Consider the following 14,780-nt stretch of genomic DNA (forward strand, 5'->3'; position numbering starts at 1 on the left):
TTATTGGGTCATGTTTGAGACCTGATGTGGTGCATGTTTATTGGTACTGAAGCATGCTTTGAGGTTCTTCGATCTCCTCGTTCATTAAATGTAAATTCTCCTCGCGAGGAACATGTGGTCGATAACTCTCTCCTTGGGGAATGCTTTCTCTTGCATGCGCTTTCTGCAACATTCTGAGAATTCAGATTTTTATAAACAATTTTAGGACATCTTTCTGGGATTCTGTTAAACTCATTATTGATATTATTAATCCTAGTTTTGTCAGTAGGTTGTCTTAGAGCTTGTAAAAACGTTGGTATTAGCTTTTATAAACCTGAAAATATCATCCAAATACTTCTCCATGTTACAAATTCATAATTTGTCTTTCGACAATTTTGTCGAGAATTGAGATGTGCATTGGTGGTTGACTATCACCTTCCATTTGATGCACAGTTTCTGTAACAAATCCTTTTGGGATATTTATATTCATATTGGCATCTTGGTTCATGCTTTGATTCTCCTCATAGTCTATAATAGGTTGTTCTCGACTTATATTCTTCATGGGTTCCATCTCAACTAAAAATACGATTAGAAACGTTTTACTAATGTAAAAAGTGAATTAATATTACTAATAGTAAAAAAACAGTTAGATCAAGGATATGAAGAAACTAAAGCAAAGAACTCAATGCCAAAATAATTAACGTTTGACTAACAACTTGGAAAAGGTGGCAAAAAATTTTGGGAGTAAACCGAAAGATAGTTAGTGATATTAATACATAAATAACAAATCACAAAATATCGATTTGAGGAAATTTTGTAAAATTTTTGTTCCTATGTTACATCACTAAAACAAAAAACGTTTGTAAAAAAAATTTCGAGGTCCCGACATGCCAAAATATTGTTGGCGATATATTTATAATATATATGCTAATTTTCAAATTTACTGCGTGCGTGGAAAAATGTATAAGTGTGGACGTGCCAGAAAGATTTCCTCTCAAGAACAGTAGATATTTTTAGCATTTAATGAAATAATTGTAATTAATACGATGAATGCGCTTAAACCTGAATTCTAAAACAGAACGATTGAACGGAGAATGCATTAACTTAAAATAAAAAAATCCTCATGGCCCCGATTTCGCTTGATAAGTTAACTAGTTTAACTTTTTACTTAAAATGAATAAAATAAAACAGAAAGTTATTGATCCCTAATATGGTAGATTAGTTCTAAAAGGAGGTGAATGGAATTAATGAGTAATTTAAACCTTTAGAATCTTTTATGTTTAAGTCAATTTCAGCACAAATGCAATTCTCGAGATCAAAGGCAAGTTCAGTCTACAAAATTTTCAGTCTACTGAACCCGGTTCTACTTTTGACTCTTGCACTTAGAAGACTACTCTTTTAGTAGGGCTTCTAAAGATCCGTATCGAGATAAGTATTTAGAGCATGCAATATTTAGAAGCAATAAAAGGAAGCATAAGGGAAAGAAGTTACTCGGTAAATTTATACTGATTCGACCTTCTGCCTACGTCCAGCCCTCAAAATTCATTCTTTTGAGTTTTAATCCACTAAAGAACTTTTTCACAGGTAGAGCACAAAAACCTTTTACACACTAGGCTAAGTTTGAGTAAAGTACCGTCCTTTACTACAACACTCAACTACCACTCTCTTGTTACTTGCCTATAACTGAAGCAATAATAAAGCTTCTGATGTTTTCAAAAGAAAGGCTTTGATTGGAAATTTAGATGAACTAATCTCTCTCTAAATGCTTACACGAATATGAAATTAATTGTATACTTGCTCTTTGCTCTTGTTTTCACTTGTGCAAATTATATTTTGTTCGCGTGAAGATTAGTTGCGAAAATGAAGCTTGAGATTGGCTTTTATAGGTTAGACCTTCAAACTATCTGTTTGAATAAGAAGAAAGCCGTTAAAAAGAAACAACTTCTGCTCTTCTCTATTACTTCTTATCTCTTTGCCGATTTTGCCGTTTAAGGAAAGTAGTTGTTTTTGAATTCAGACTTCTGTCGATCATTGAGACGTGCGTCCAATGATCTCCTTCTGACTTTACAGACCTATAACATATGCCTTTTTTTAATTAGGTGAGAGAGAGATGGGTGACATGACCTTCTGTCTTCTGATATTTTATAAAAAATATAAAGCCTTGAGTTGACTTATAATGGTAATTGAAATAAATGTGTAATTTAAATAGAGGAATAAACTTGTCATTGAGGCCTTAAAATGGACGTTGGTGTCGCTGGAATGTTTACAAATTAGATTAGAACTCGTCAGACTTACTGTAAAAATTGGACTTGTTAGTATCGTTTAAACAGTTGAAGGATTGAAACAGATATATTTAGTAGGAATCGAACCTATGATCTCTTTCAGCACTTAATTTTAAATTTTATCAAGTCACTTTTAAAACTCCTGAACCCTTCATGCGGATGTATTTAATAGGAATCGAACCTAAGATCTCTTTCCACAAACTCAATATGCATTACCAACTAAGCTACAAGTCAATTATATAATCAACATTAATATAATAAATCAATTATATTAATCAATACTAATACAATAAATTATTTTTTAAAACATTATTGACGTATATTTTCAACGAGAAATTCATAATGAAATCGAGTTAGATTGAAATAACATGTAAGATCTCAATGGTTTTCAACATCAAATATTATATTTCTATTTAGCGAATTTTATTTTAAGTATGTTTCAGAATATAATTAATCAAAAAATAAAAAATATAGTTATTTCTAATAAATTTATTTAAGATAAAATTACTATTATTCTGACATAATTCATAAAATTTGTTAGAAATTTGTTGAGAGCCTGAAAAATATTTCGGACAAAAATGAGTATCCACACTCTAAAAATTGGGGAGCTTAAATCATAACCTTAATTTTTCCATCGAATTTGGATGATACGAGCCTTTAAGGCATTTGACATGCTCACAATGGACATTTTCACTTCCATGTGACAAGTAAAAAGATAAGTTTCTTTACTATGAGAGAGAAAGTAAAAAGTTAAAAAAAATTGAGAAATCGATTTTCACTAAGTTCTTCCAAATTGGAAATCGAGCTTGAACCTCCTAGAAATGGATTTTGATGTTAGAGGAGAGATCGATTTGACGATTCTAATGTTGAAAATCACGAAATGGGAGAGGAGAAAATCGAGTTTGGAACAACCTACTCCAAATTGATTTCTGTGATTTCTTTTTACTTTTTACTTTCTATCTCTCCTACTCAAAACTCTTATTTTTATTTTTCCACGTCAATAGGTTGAATCCATAATAGAATCAATGATTAAGAGGTTAATGTAGAAAAATAATTGATTTGAGGCTTCACCTTTAAAATAGGCAAAGTTCAAGGGCTTAATTGTGTTTTTTTTTGCCAATAATAATATGAAAATTAGATAAATAAATAAATAAATACAAGAATTCCTATAAAAATATAAATTTAATTATTTTTTGAAGCAATATAAATTTAATTATAATATGTCAATATAATTGATATTTAAGCAATTAATACTTTAGATTTAAATTTGATTACATAGTATCACCATATGATGCATGCATTATTAAAGTAATAAATACCGAACCTAAACTAATGTGAAAGAATAATTGCACCAACTGAAAGTTTAATTAGGCAAAATCCAAAGATTTGGATAATAATGAAAAAGAGATAACACAAGTGAAAATCTGAAAACGACGTCGGACCCGCCTGAGAAGGAAATAGTACTTATGGCATCGCTGTTACTATTATATAAAAGAAGCCAATGAAAGTTTTTGGACACATTCCAAACCCTAAACATAAGCGCCAAAGAAAACCCCTCTCTCTCTCTCTCTAGATCTAAATCACCTGAGCATTTCCGTTAATGAACGAAACCCCTCCGCTCACTCCCATTCGATTTCCGTGATTTTCGGTGATGGCGTCGGCATGCGTGAACAACATTGCAGTGTCGCCGGAGAAGTTCCCGCCGGCGACTTACTCTTCCTATGGTTGGTTGAGTCCTAGAATCTCTTTCAGCCGGGAAGAGGATGCTGCTTCGAAGCAACAAGGATCTAAGCCGTCTGTTTCGTGTGATCCGGCCGCGGAAGATCCGCTGGAGATTCCAGATCCTGTTGATTTTGAGTTCCGGTTGGATGATTCTGTAACTATGCTTCCGGCGGATGAGCTTTTTGCTGACGGTAAGCTGATGCCGCTTCGAGTGGCTGCTGGTTTTAAGCCTGTTGTTGTTAATGGTTTTGCGGAGATCAGATCGCCGGATACGGCCAAATCTTGCCGTACAATGGAGATGGAAATATCTGGTACTGATCCTTACTTGTTTTCGCCTAAAGCTCCCAGGTGTTCAAGTAGATGGAAGGAGTTGTTGGGGTTGAAAAAGTTGTACCAGAACGCAAATGCTAAAGCTGAAGCTCACAAGAATTCGACGTCGTTTTTGTCGTCGTCTTCGTTATCTTCTTCTTCTTCGAACCCTAACCCCAAATCGTTGAAGCATTTCCTGCATAGGAGTTCAAAATCCTGCAGTTGCAACTCTTCCGCGTCTCTAGATCAGTCTCTGAGTCTGCCGTTGTTGAAGGATTCTGATTGCGAGTCCGTTTCCATTTCATCTTCGAGATTATCGCTTTCTTCCTCGTCTTCGAGCCACGAACACGAGGATCTCCCTAGACTCTCCCTTGATTCAGAGAAACCAAATCCTCTGCAAAGTCCTAATCCAAATCCATTTATTCTCAATCGGAATCCAAATCCCCCTAGAATGAGAATGGTGAAGCCAAGGTCAGAGTCTAATACTAATAACAGCAACAATAACTGCAATAATCCAACCGCTGGGACAAGGAATGGCCGGAGTCCGATGCGAAGGTCGTCCGGGGGAGAATCAAGTGGAGTGACGAGCAGAGGTGTTTCTGTGGATAGTCCGAGAATGAACTCGTCAGGTAAAATAGTGTTTCAGAGCTTAGAGAGAAGTTCTAGCAGTCCAAGTAGCTTTAACGGCGGTCCAAGATACAAACACCGAGGAATGGAGAGGTCATACTCAGCCAATGTAAGAGTCACTCCGGTTCTCAATGTTCCTGTTTGTTCTCTCAGAGGAAGTTCAAAATCAGGCTCCGTTTTCGGATTCGGCCAGCTCTTCTCTTCCTCGCCGCAAAAGAAAGAATCAACAATCAAAGGCCAGATAAATCAACACAATAACAACAGTAGCAGGAATCGGACTGATCGAACACAATAGAACAGAGTTTAACGGTAACCTCAAAAACACCATCTAGAATTCAGCATTTAGCTACTATTCTTGAGATTTCTGTTATGGTTTTTTCTTCAATTTTTTTCCAAAAAAAAAAAAAAAGAAACAGAGAATCAATCTTTAGGATCGAGTCAATCAAATTATCACAGACATTGGTATGTGTTTTTTAATTAGATATTGTATATAAGCGGCAGGGGGTCTTTTCTTTCAGCTATTACTGTTCTTGTTGATGTCCTTTTAGTTTTATTTTATCTATTCTATTGAAGCTACTACTGCTGTTTCTTTCTCCTCCTACTGATCTAACTATAGCTAGTAGTAGTCCCTGTAGTTGTTTATTGACTGAAAGATATGGAATCTCTCTGGTATTTCTTGAGCTGCCCCCTACTTGATTTGTTTTTATCTGCTAATTTTGTTAATCTATATGATAATATAGTTTAGATTTAAGAAATAATAATATTCCCAGTGTAGTTTGTTGTGTAGTGGGTGAAAGAAGTTTGGGAATGCTGCCAAAAAAAGATTCAAATAAATTAACAGAGGCGCCAGGCAATTAATTTTTTTCATGTATTAAATATTACAGTAGTTTAAAGAAAAAGAAATTGAAAAATGTATAGTTTATCTGGATCGTTGATCTTGGTTTAAAAGGGATTATTTTGTATTGTGGTCGGTGTGGACCATGAGTGACCCCTCTTGCCTGGATCAAGTATGTGGGTCAAGTTCCAAAAATATATGCTGACCAGGGCAGAATCTTGAGCTTTTATATTAGTATATTTTTTGTTCAAATCTAATGTCTTCATGTGGATTTTGCAAGTGGCTTTCGCATGTGATACTACTATTTCATTATTTAGTTAATTTGGGTGTGTTAGTTTAACAGACTTATGGTGGAGCCTGGTGCTTTTTAATTAATTTCTATTAAGAGTACAATTAAGTAATCTTGTTTAGGGTCAATTTGGCCTTTTTGTGGCCCTTCAGAATTTTTTGTTGTGGGGTTGGGGAGGTGATGTAGGAAAAACTGTTATGGTAAAAAAGGGTTAAATGTTTGGTAAATATATATCAAAATTTAAAATTAGGGGTATTTTTGAAATTGAATTGAAAGTTAAAGCTATATTTGAAATTAAGGTGAAAGTGAGGGCAATTTTTCTCTAAGAAAAATTTAATATTAGCTTTTTCATTTTTATAAGGAAAGTAAGTTTCATTTTTGTTTGCTTTATAGAAAGCAGTGTCAAATGCATACTTAAGGCATGTATCAAATGCAGTTGTTAGTTGATAGATTGGTGTTCAATTAGCTGTTTATTGTATCAGTTAGCTTTTTGTTGTCAACAATTAATTATTAGTGTTAGCGGTTTGTTGTCAACAAATTTATTATTAGTGTTTAAAATTGTAATGAATTGTTGCATTTAGTATGTAAAATCTTTACTATGAGCATGTTTTAAATTAACCAAATCACGGGGTTGTAGTAGAATGGTAAAGGTTCCTCCTTTAATCAAATGTCCAGAATTTGATCCTTACTTTTGGGAATGAAAAGAATTTCCGTGGCCAGCAGTTCCATCCATAGAGGTGCAATCCATCTGCGAAAGGGATTAGTCACCACTGTCGGTGATGTATCCTTATGAACCAAAGAAAAAAACCAACATATAAATTTTTTTAAATGTAATATGTAAATTATTTAAAATAATCTAAATAACTAAATAAAAATTAATAATTGATTTAACGGATAAAATCTTGTTTTTTATAATAATACTATAGAAATAAGAAAAATGTAAAAAAATGTGTTTTGCAGAAATAATTAAGATAATTTAATTAAAATTTAATAAATACAAATAATTTTTGTTAAAAGTTTCAAAATAAGATTTTCTTGAAAAGGCTTATGTTTTCAGAAGTTATATTTTTGTGGTTTTGAAAACAAACATTTCATTTTTCTTTAAGGAAAATGAGAATTTTATTAAGAATTTAAAAGTAAAACGATACAAAAAAAAAAAAAAAAAAAAGAGGGGGCATGCATCTTCACTCCACAACCAGATTGGAACCGGCAGCTTTCGTTAGAATATGCGGTAAACGATTTGTAGATCAACTAACAAACGGTAAACGATTTGTAGATCAACTAACAAACGGTAAACGATTTGTAGATCAACTAACAAAATTGATACGACAGTTAATGATATCTACATAGAGGGATTTACATTCAGAGATAATAAAGTCAAACACATAATATATCTCATTTGTACTATAAAAAACATTAACAAACGTTTTAGAATCATATCGATCACGTTACTAGAATCATCTTTGATAATAAAATCAAAACTAGTAGTGTGTTGAGTAGGAAAAATTACAGCGTCGATATCACACTTCAACATACCAGACTAAAACGGACACAACTTTGCAGCTGAGCAAACAATCAAACATAACTGAGCTTTATTTGTTATTGTTTGGTGTTGCGTAACTTTTATTTCAATAGTGGACACTTATTTTCTTTTTGAAATAGATGCTAAAAGTTGTTTTTTTTTTTTTAAAATCAAACACTTCCTTCTATTTTTTTTGGAGTGGAAATTGAGGAGCTAATATCTAATAGTAGATGTTAGAGTAAATTACATACGTGATGTACAAGTTTTATTATTTTTCATATTTTGGTGTACACTTTCAATTTTGTATATAAAACTATACAATTGTTTGGTGACATCCCACTAAAGTGTACAACCAGTAATTATGACTGGTCAACGCGCCATGTCAGTAATTTGACCTCTATAAATGTTAAAATTGTTGATGTGGCGAGTTGATTATGCGTTGAACGGTCAACTTTCGATTTTTACAGAGGTCAAATTGCTGATGTAACGCGTTGACTTCATGTTAACCATTCATAATTACCGGTTGTACTTTAGTGAGAAGTTACCAAAAGATTATATAATTTTATACGTGCAAAATAAAATTGAAGATTGTACATCAAATTATTAAATACTCCATCTGTTCTCAAATAAGTGTCGTTTTAGATAATTGTTTTTGTTCTTTTTTAAGTGTCGTTTTCGTTTTTCAATAAAATTTAGTATAGTTTTTTGGTCTAAGCATTTAAATTTTGTCTTGATTTATGTGTTTTTTAAGCTTTTAAAGTTTTTTCTCCAACTATTATAGGAGAGATAATTTTTATTTAGTTAATCCATGTAAATTTATTAATTTAAGTGCATATTAATTGTGTTTCTTAATTTGTGTGATAAATTCTAAAACGACACTTATTTGAGAATGGAGAGAGTAGGAAAAAAGTTGTGCATGGATGTTAAATGTTTGGTAAGTTTACATTACTAAAGTGGGATGTCATGTAACTATCAATCATGTGGTTTAGTTACTTACGTTATTGATCATCTTAATTTTTCAACTAGGATAGAGTGTGTATTGAATTTTCGTTTTATTTCAATATATTCATTCCAATTAAACAAAAAAAAGATAATAATAACAGGAATAATAACATAACAAATATATTAGAAATGACTTACTTTTACATCATTATGTTAGATACATGACAACAAAAAAAATATTTTTTTTTACTATGATTATAGTTTTAAGCAATTGAATTAAGTAAATAATATTTTTTTGGTGGCATGAAGTCAAGTCGTACAAGGTTGTAAAAAGAAGCTAGACGCTAGTCGGACAGACAGAACCTTCGAGAATTAACATAGATTAGCCGTGAATTAATCGGATTTGTATTTTTATATTTTTTATTTATTAATCAACCAATTGTTTATATAAATTCAATTAAAATATATATTATTATTTAAAAATAATAGTATAACATTATTTAATATAAAAATATATATATTTTCATGTGAAAACATTAATATAATATTATTGAAAAAACTGAAACAAATAAAATAAAATATTTATAAATAGAGAAGAAAATAATAAACATAATCTATGAATAACCATGCGATAATATTCAAAATTGAATTATAATAAAACAAAAAAAAATAATAGAAACTTTTGTTCATTGTTGTTTAGACGGTGTCCCAGACGGCTAAAAATCGCATAGGGAAAAAACGGCTAGAGTGACTAATTGGATAAAATCGGGACAAATTTATAATTTCGGATACCTAGACAATCCAGATTATCTCGGTTTTGAACAATGCATGAGAGCTAGTCATTTATAATGTGACTATCAAGTCACTGTTCAAGTGATTTTTTTTTTCAAATGACCGCTCCATTTTCTACCATTTTCTACGTTTGTTTAGAAAACTACTGTTTACTTTTATACATAAAGTAGATTTTTCTAAAAACGGGAATCTATATTTTTTCAATAATAAACGGTGAATAAACTAAACAATTCTTAATAATGTTTTCAAAATTAACACCAAAATTCAATGACTATCAATATAATTTACCGAATCCAAATGTAGAGTAATTGCTGATCTAAGTGGTAATATTTTAACCAGTCAAAAGGATGAGTGAAACTATTACCATAATTTGTGATGTTTCGGGCTCAGGAGTGAATTGAAGCTGCTAAAACGGGGCTAACGTCTCTCCCACGATAGAAACACGAATGTTGAATTAAGTGGGAGCCACCAGACATAGAGTGGATAAAGGTCAATACTGACGGGACGAGTAAAGGGAATTCGGAAATGGCACCCACTGGTGGACTTATTCGGGATGAATCCGGTCTTTGGTTAGACGGGTTTGTTGCTAATTTGGGAATTTACAATGCAATTCTGGCTGAACTCTATGGTTTGTATTTTGGACTCCGTCTCACTTAGGAGAAAGGATATAAACGGATAATTATGGAAATGGATTCATTGTCGGTCCAATTATTTATGCAGAGCCAATTGGGTACTTATTATCTATTGGGCTGGCTGATAAGAGAATATAGGAAGTTTAGAAATAGAGATTAGGAAGTGAAGTTCCAGCATGTTTATCGGGAAGGGAATCAGATTGCTAACTGGTTGGCTAATTTCGCATGCACTTATATCACAAGTCATCACGAGTATGATGTACCTCTTACAGATCTCCAAAATGTTCTCCTTGAAGATCGGTAAGATGAGTTTCATCACTAATAGTTTTGAGTTCATGTTCTTAGTTTGTGTTTTTTTTTTTTGTACTTTTGTTTTCCTATGGACTAATTGTCTTCCTTTTTTTGAGAAAAAATAATATTTTAACCAGTTACTATTAAATTATAATTATAAATTTAGTTAATTTTTTTTTATTTTTTTATAATTAACTTCTAATATGTAGCGAAGCTTTTAACCTGTTGATTGGGAGTTTATCTATGACTGTAGATATCATGGATTCGAATCACATGGATAAAATGGATTGTGGGTTTTTTTTTCCTTTTTAATGTAATCTTCTTTAATGTAAATGCATTGCGTATAATTTTTTTTTTTTTTAAATAATTAACTTCTAATATATAGTTTAGAAAGAAAAAAAAAAGGTGGGATGGCATGTGGCTTGGCTAGAGCTAGGATGCTAAAAGGGAAGAGAACAGAACATAAATCGTCTTATTATTAATATTAAATAATTAAAAAAAAAGGTGACAAAATTCAGGTTGTCGTTGTCCGACGGATCTAACATCTATCCTACTATTATCATTATGTAACTACATTTTCTTTTCTTTTCCCATTCAGCCCCACTTTCTGATTTGACTTCTACTCACTCATCCCTACCTTTTTTTTATTATTTTATTTTTTCTAAAGGAAGAGCGAAACTTTGTTATTGATAACTAGTTATTGGATAATCCGATATTATAATGAATTTATAAAACAAGATATAGCCAGTAACAAATACATGATTGTTCGGTTGGGAGACCGATTTTATATATGGTGTGTAAATTTTTTTTAAGTTAAATTAGTGTCTGATAGAAAAAAATTTGGATGAGAAGGCCTAATAAGTGAAAAAAAATTAGAAATTTAGATTTAAGAAGGAAAAAAAAATTGGATTAAATGAGGGCCTAATAGGCCAAAAAAAAATTTGGACTTAGAGAGGGCCTAATTAGCAGTGTTTTGAAAACCGGACCGGACCGGCCGGTCGAACCGCGAACCAGTCAAGTGTCCGGTCCGGTTTTAGCTATACAGGTTCAACTATATTAAACCGCATCAAACCGGGATTGAACCGCGAACCGGTGTTGAACCAGTGAACCGGATTGACCCTGGTTTTTTGCCATTTTTTGAAAAACATATTGAATTAAGGAAAAAATTTAAAAATTAGGTAGAGAACAACCTCTTTAATAATTGGTGTTAATTAATTTAATTTTAATCTTAATATTGTGTTAAACTATGAGTTTGATTTTAGATGTGTGAATTTTTAATTAATGTGTTAAATTAAGGATTGGTTACCGATGTGTGAATTTTTATATTATCTGTATAAATTTTTAATTTTTAATTAATATGTTAACTTAAGAATTGTTTATTATATGTATGAAATTTTTAATTTTATGTTCAATGAAACATCATTTTATTTTTTATATATATATTTATTTATTTTTTTATCCGATTGAACCATTCCGATTGAACCGGTTGAACCTATTGAACTTTGAACCAGTTGTCTCACCGGTTCAACGTCCGGTCCGGTTTTCAAAACATTGCTAATTAGCCCAAAAAATTAAAATTTTGGATACTAACATAGCACCTGAGCTAAAATTCTTTGAAGGAGGCTGGAATCACCACAACCTTAAATTTTGTGGAGACAGGGGGGCTGAAACTACTCGTGGCCATGGTGGTTCCGGCGGCCGGAGGAGCCCGGGCCCCTTGTCTCCGCCCTGGATATAAGTTAAACGGAGTCGGAATCGGATTTCGACGAACCCACTACAATGCCTAAATCAATATGATTGGATTGGATTGAAGGGTTGAGAGATAATAGTTAACGTACCGAACCTTATGTCGGTATCTGTTTATTTAAGAAAAGATAGAGAGTAAAACGTAAAAGGAAATTACAAAATTAATTTATAGTATGTTCTTTCAAACTCGATCTTATCATCTCCCATCGATTTCCAGCATCAGAATCGTTAAATCGATCTTCTCCCTTAACGCTAAAATCCATTTCCAAGGTTTTTCCAATATCGATTTCAAGCTTTGAAGAACCTACTGAAAATCGATTTCAATAATTTTTTTTTTTGTTTTTACTCTCCATTTCCTAATCAAGAAACTAATTTTTTTATTTTTTCACATGGAAGTAAAAATATCTACATCAGCAGGTCGGGTCCCTTAACGACACGTATCATCCAAACTTAATGGAAAAGTTAAATAAGTGTCGAATCCATAACAAAGTTAATGATCAAAGGCTTAATATGGAAAAAATAATTGATTAAGGACTTGATCTTTAAAACATGTAAAGTTTAGAGACTTAATTATACTTTTTGCCTTCGTAAAATAATGGCATGTTTGTGGTGAAGCTCTTAGTGTTAGAGATAATGTTCCTATTATCTCTGTAAATAGATTCTTATCTAGTTAGAGTTTCAATTTGTCTATAACCCTAGCTAGGTAGAGTTCTAATACGATTATACTTGTGTATTGTATTCCTATACAAACTACTATTGGCTCACTATAAATACAAGGCCTCTGAGCCATAATCACTAAGGTGATTCAAACCATTAATTGTGTTATTACTTATCTCTCTCTATCTCCATAATCCTCTCTATATCAAACTATATATTTAACATGGTATCAGTAGTATCAACTTCCGCATCTTCCGAATCCTCTGATCATCCTCAATCACCAACCTATTCTCAATACAAAACTGCAGTTGCCGCCACCACCGCCGCAAATGTTGCCGCTGCCGCCGCCGTAACCATCACACCTACCACTACAACATCAGCGGCCGCTCAGAACACGAACGACGCCCTCGGAGGCTCGTTTGCATCTTCGGGATGGCGGTTCACGTCACCTTTTGTCACCGGAGAATCCGACTTCCTAGCCGCACCCACCGCGACAGTTCCACCGCCACAGCAAACGGTGGGCGATTACTTCCCTCAGAAAGTCTGCGACGCACTTCAAGCCTACCTGGCAGCCAGCGCCCGCGCGCCCACTACGGTTGCCCCAACGACAGCGGCTCCTGCATCGTCTGCGTAGATTGCACAAATCACAACTGCGGCAGCCGCTGCGAACTCACTGCCTCCGGAGGTACAAGCTACGGTCCTCGCATATCAGACGGCCAGCGCCCGCGCGCCCACCATCGTTCCTCCAACGACTACAGCTGCTGCCCCATCTGAGCAGATCGCGCAAAATCCCACCATAGCAGCCGCTGTGGATTCGCTCTCTCCGGAGGTCCAAGCTGCACTCCTGGCGTTTCAAGTGGCCAGCGCCCACACGCAGACTACGCTCCCAACGACAGCCGCAGCTCATGTCCAACCTGCGAGCCATCTCCCTTCCACGGCTCCTATCCAACCCGCGCGTGATCAGCGGTTTGTGCAAACCGCAATACTACCAACACTGACAACGTCCGTCGCTGACGCTGTGGTGCTAGCCGCAATTGCGGCATATCAGGCGGCTGTTCTGCCTTCACGGAATCAACAACTTCCGGTTCAGCAGCCATCTATTCAACCGCAACAATCCTCGACTCCTCCAACTCTATTTTCTCCATCAGTTCTTGCTGCCCTAGCATCATATCAGGCAGCTGAAGCCAGTAACACACATCAGGTTATTTCTGAATCTCATACTTCACCGTTTTGTTACAATACTCAATTATCCCATGATCCCTCACCATCTTTCTTCTCAAATTCGTTTCACAATACCGTTGATGAACCGTCAAACAATGTTAGACACAATTTTATTTCCTCCTCCATCCCTCATACTACAAACAATCCTGTCCATCCAGAACCTATCTCCACTCATGTTGAACAACCAAGACAACCACCCACAAATATCAACATTAACATCAAATTAACCCCGAACAACTACAAAGCATGGAGAATGTCCATGGAATCTACCCTTCAAACCTATCATCTTCTTTCTCACATTCTTAGTTCAACACCACCTCCACCCAAATTTATTTCTAGAACAGGTTTTGTGACATCAGCTGCGGATTTAATCATAAATCCATCTTTTATTCAATGGGATGATGTAGAAAATGTGGTTAGGACTTTGCTCCTAAATTCAATCACCGAAGAGGTGTTTTCTGAGATTGCATATCTCAAATACTCACATGATATTTGGCTAGCCTTAGAGGATGCCTACGGGCTTATTACAGGCAGCAAGCAGTTTCAGATGGGAGTCGAACTGCATGAGCTTGAGCAAGGGGGAATGTCTGTCACTGCGTATATGCAAAAAGTGAAGTCCATCCTTGATGATCTGGCTGCCTCAGGGAATCCTTACCCTCGACATCTACTACCGTCAGTTCTTTACAAGGGTTTAGCAGAAGAGTATCGCTCCACTGTCCAGAATCTTGTAACTCAGCGTGGTACAAACATCAACTATCAAGAGATTTTGCACAGCTTGAAGACAGTTGAGGGCATGATTCAATCAACCAGAAAGACAACTCTGCTTCAGCCCGATGGTGTATCAGCGCATCGGGAGGCCAATGTATCCACCATGGAAACAAATCAATCAAAGAAGCAGAATCCAAAGAAGAGAAGAAGTGGCAAGTGCTACAAT

The 14,780-nt window shown here is 34.3% G+C and overlaps 1 protein-coding gene across 1 annotated transcript; it reads left to right on the plus strand.

Annotated features, from left to right (window-relative positions):
* Positions 1-3,767: 3,767 nt before the first annotated feature.
* On the plus strand, positions 3,768-5,599 carry LOC136222017 (uncharacterized). The gene has a single exon (XM_066009499.1). The coding sequence runs from the start codon at positions 3,913-3,915 to the stop codon at positions 5,212-5,214; it is 1,302 nt and encodes a 433-aa protein (XP_065865571.1). The 5' UTR covers positions 3,768-3,912; the 3' UTR covers positions 5,215-5,599.
* The last annotated feature ends 9,181 nt before the right edge of the window (positions 5,600-14,780 follow it).

This window comes from Euphorbia lathyris, chromosome 1 (assembly GCF_963576675.1).
Source record: "Euphorbia lathyris chromosome 1, ddEupLath1.1, whole genome shotgun sequence".
Lineage (NCBI taxonomy): Eukaryota > Viridiplantae > Streptophyta > Magnoliopsida > Malpighiales > Euphorbiaceae > Euphorbia > Euphorbia lathyris.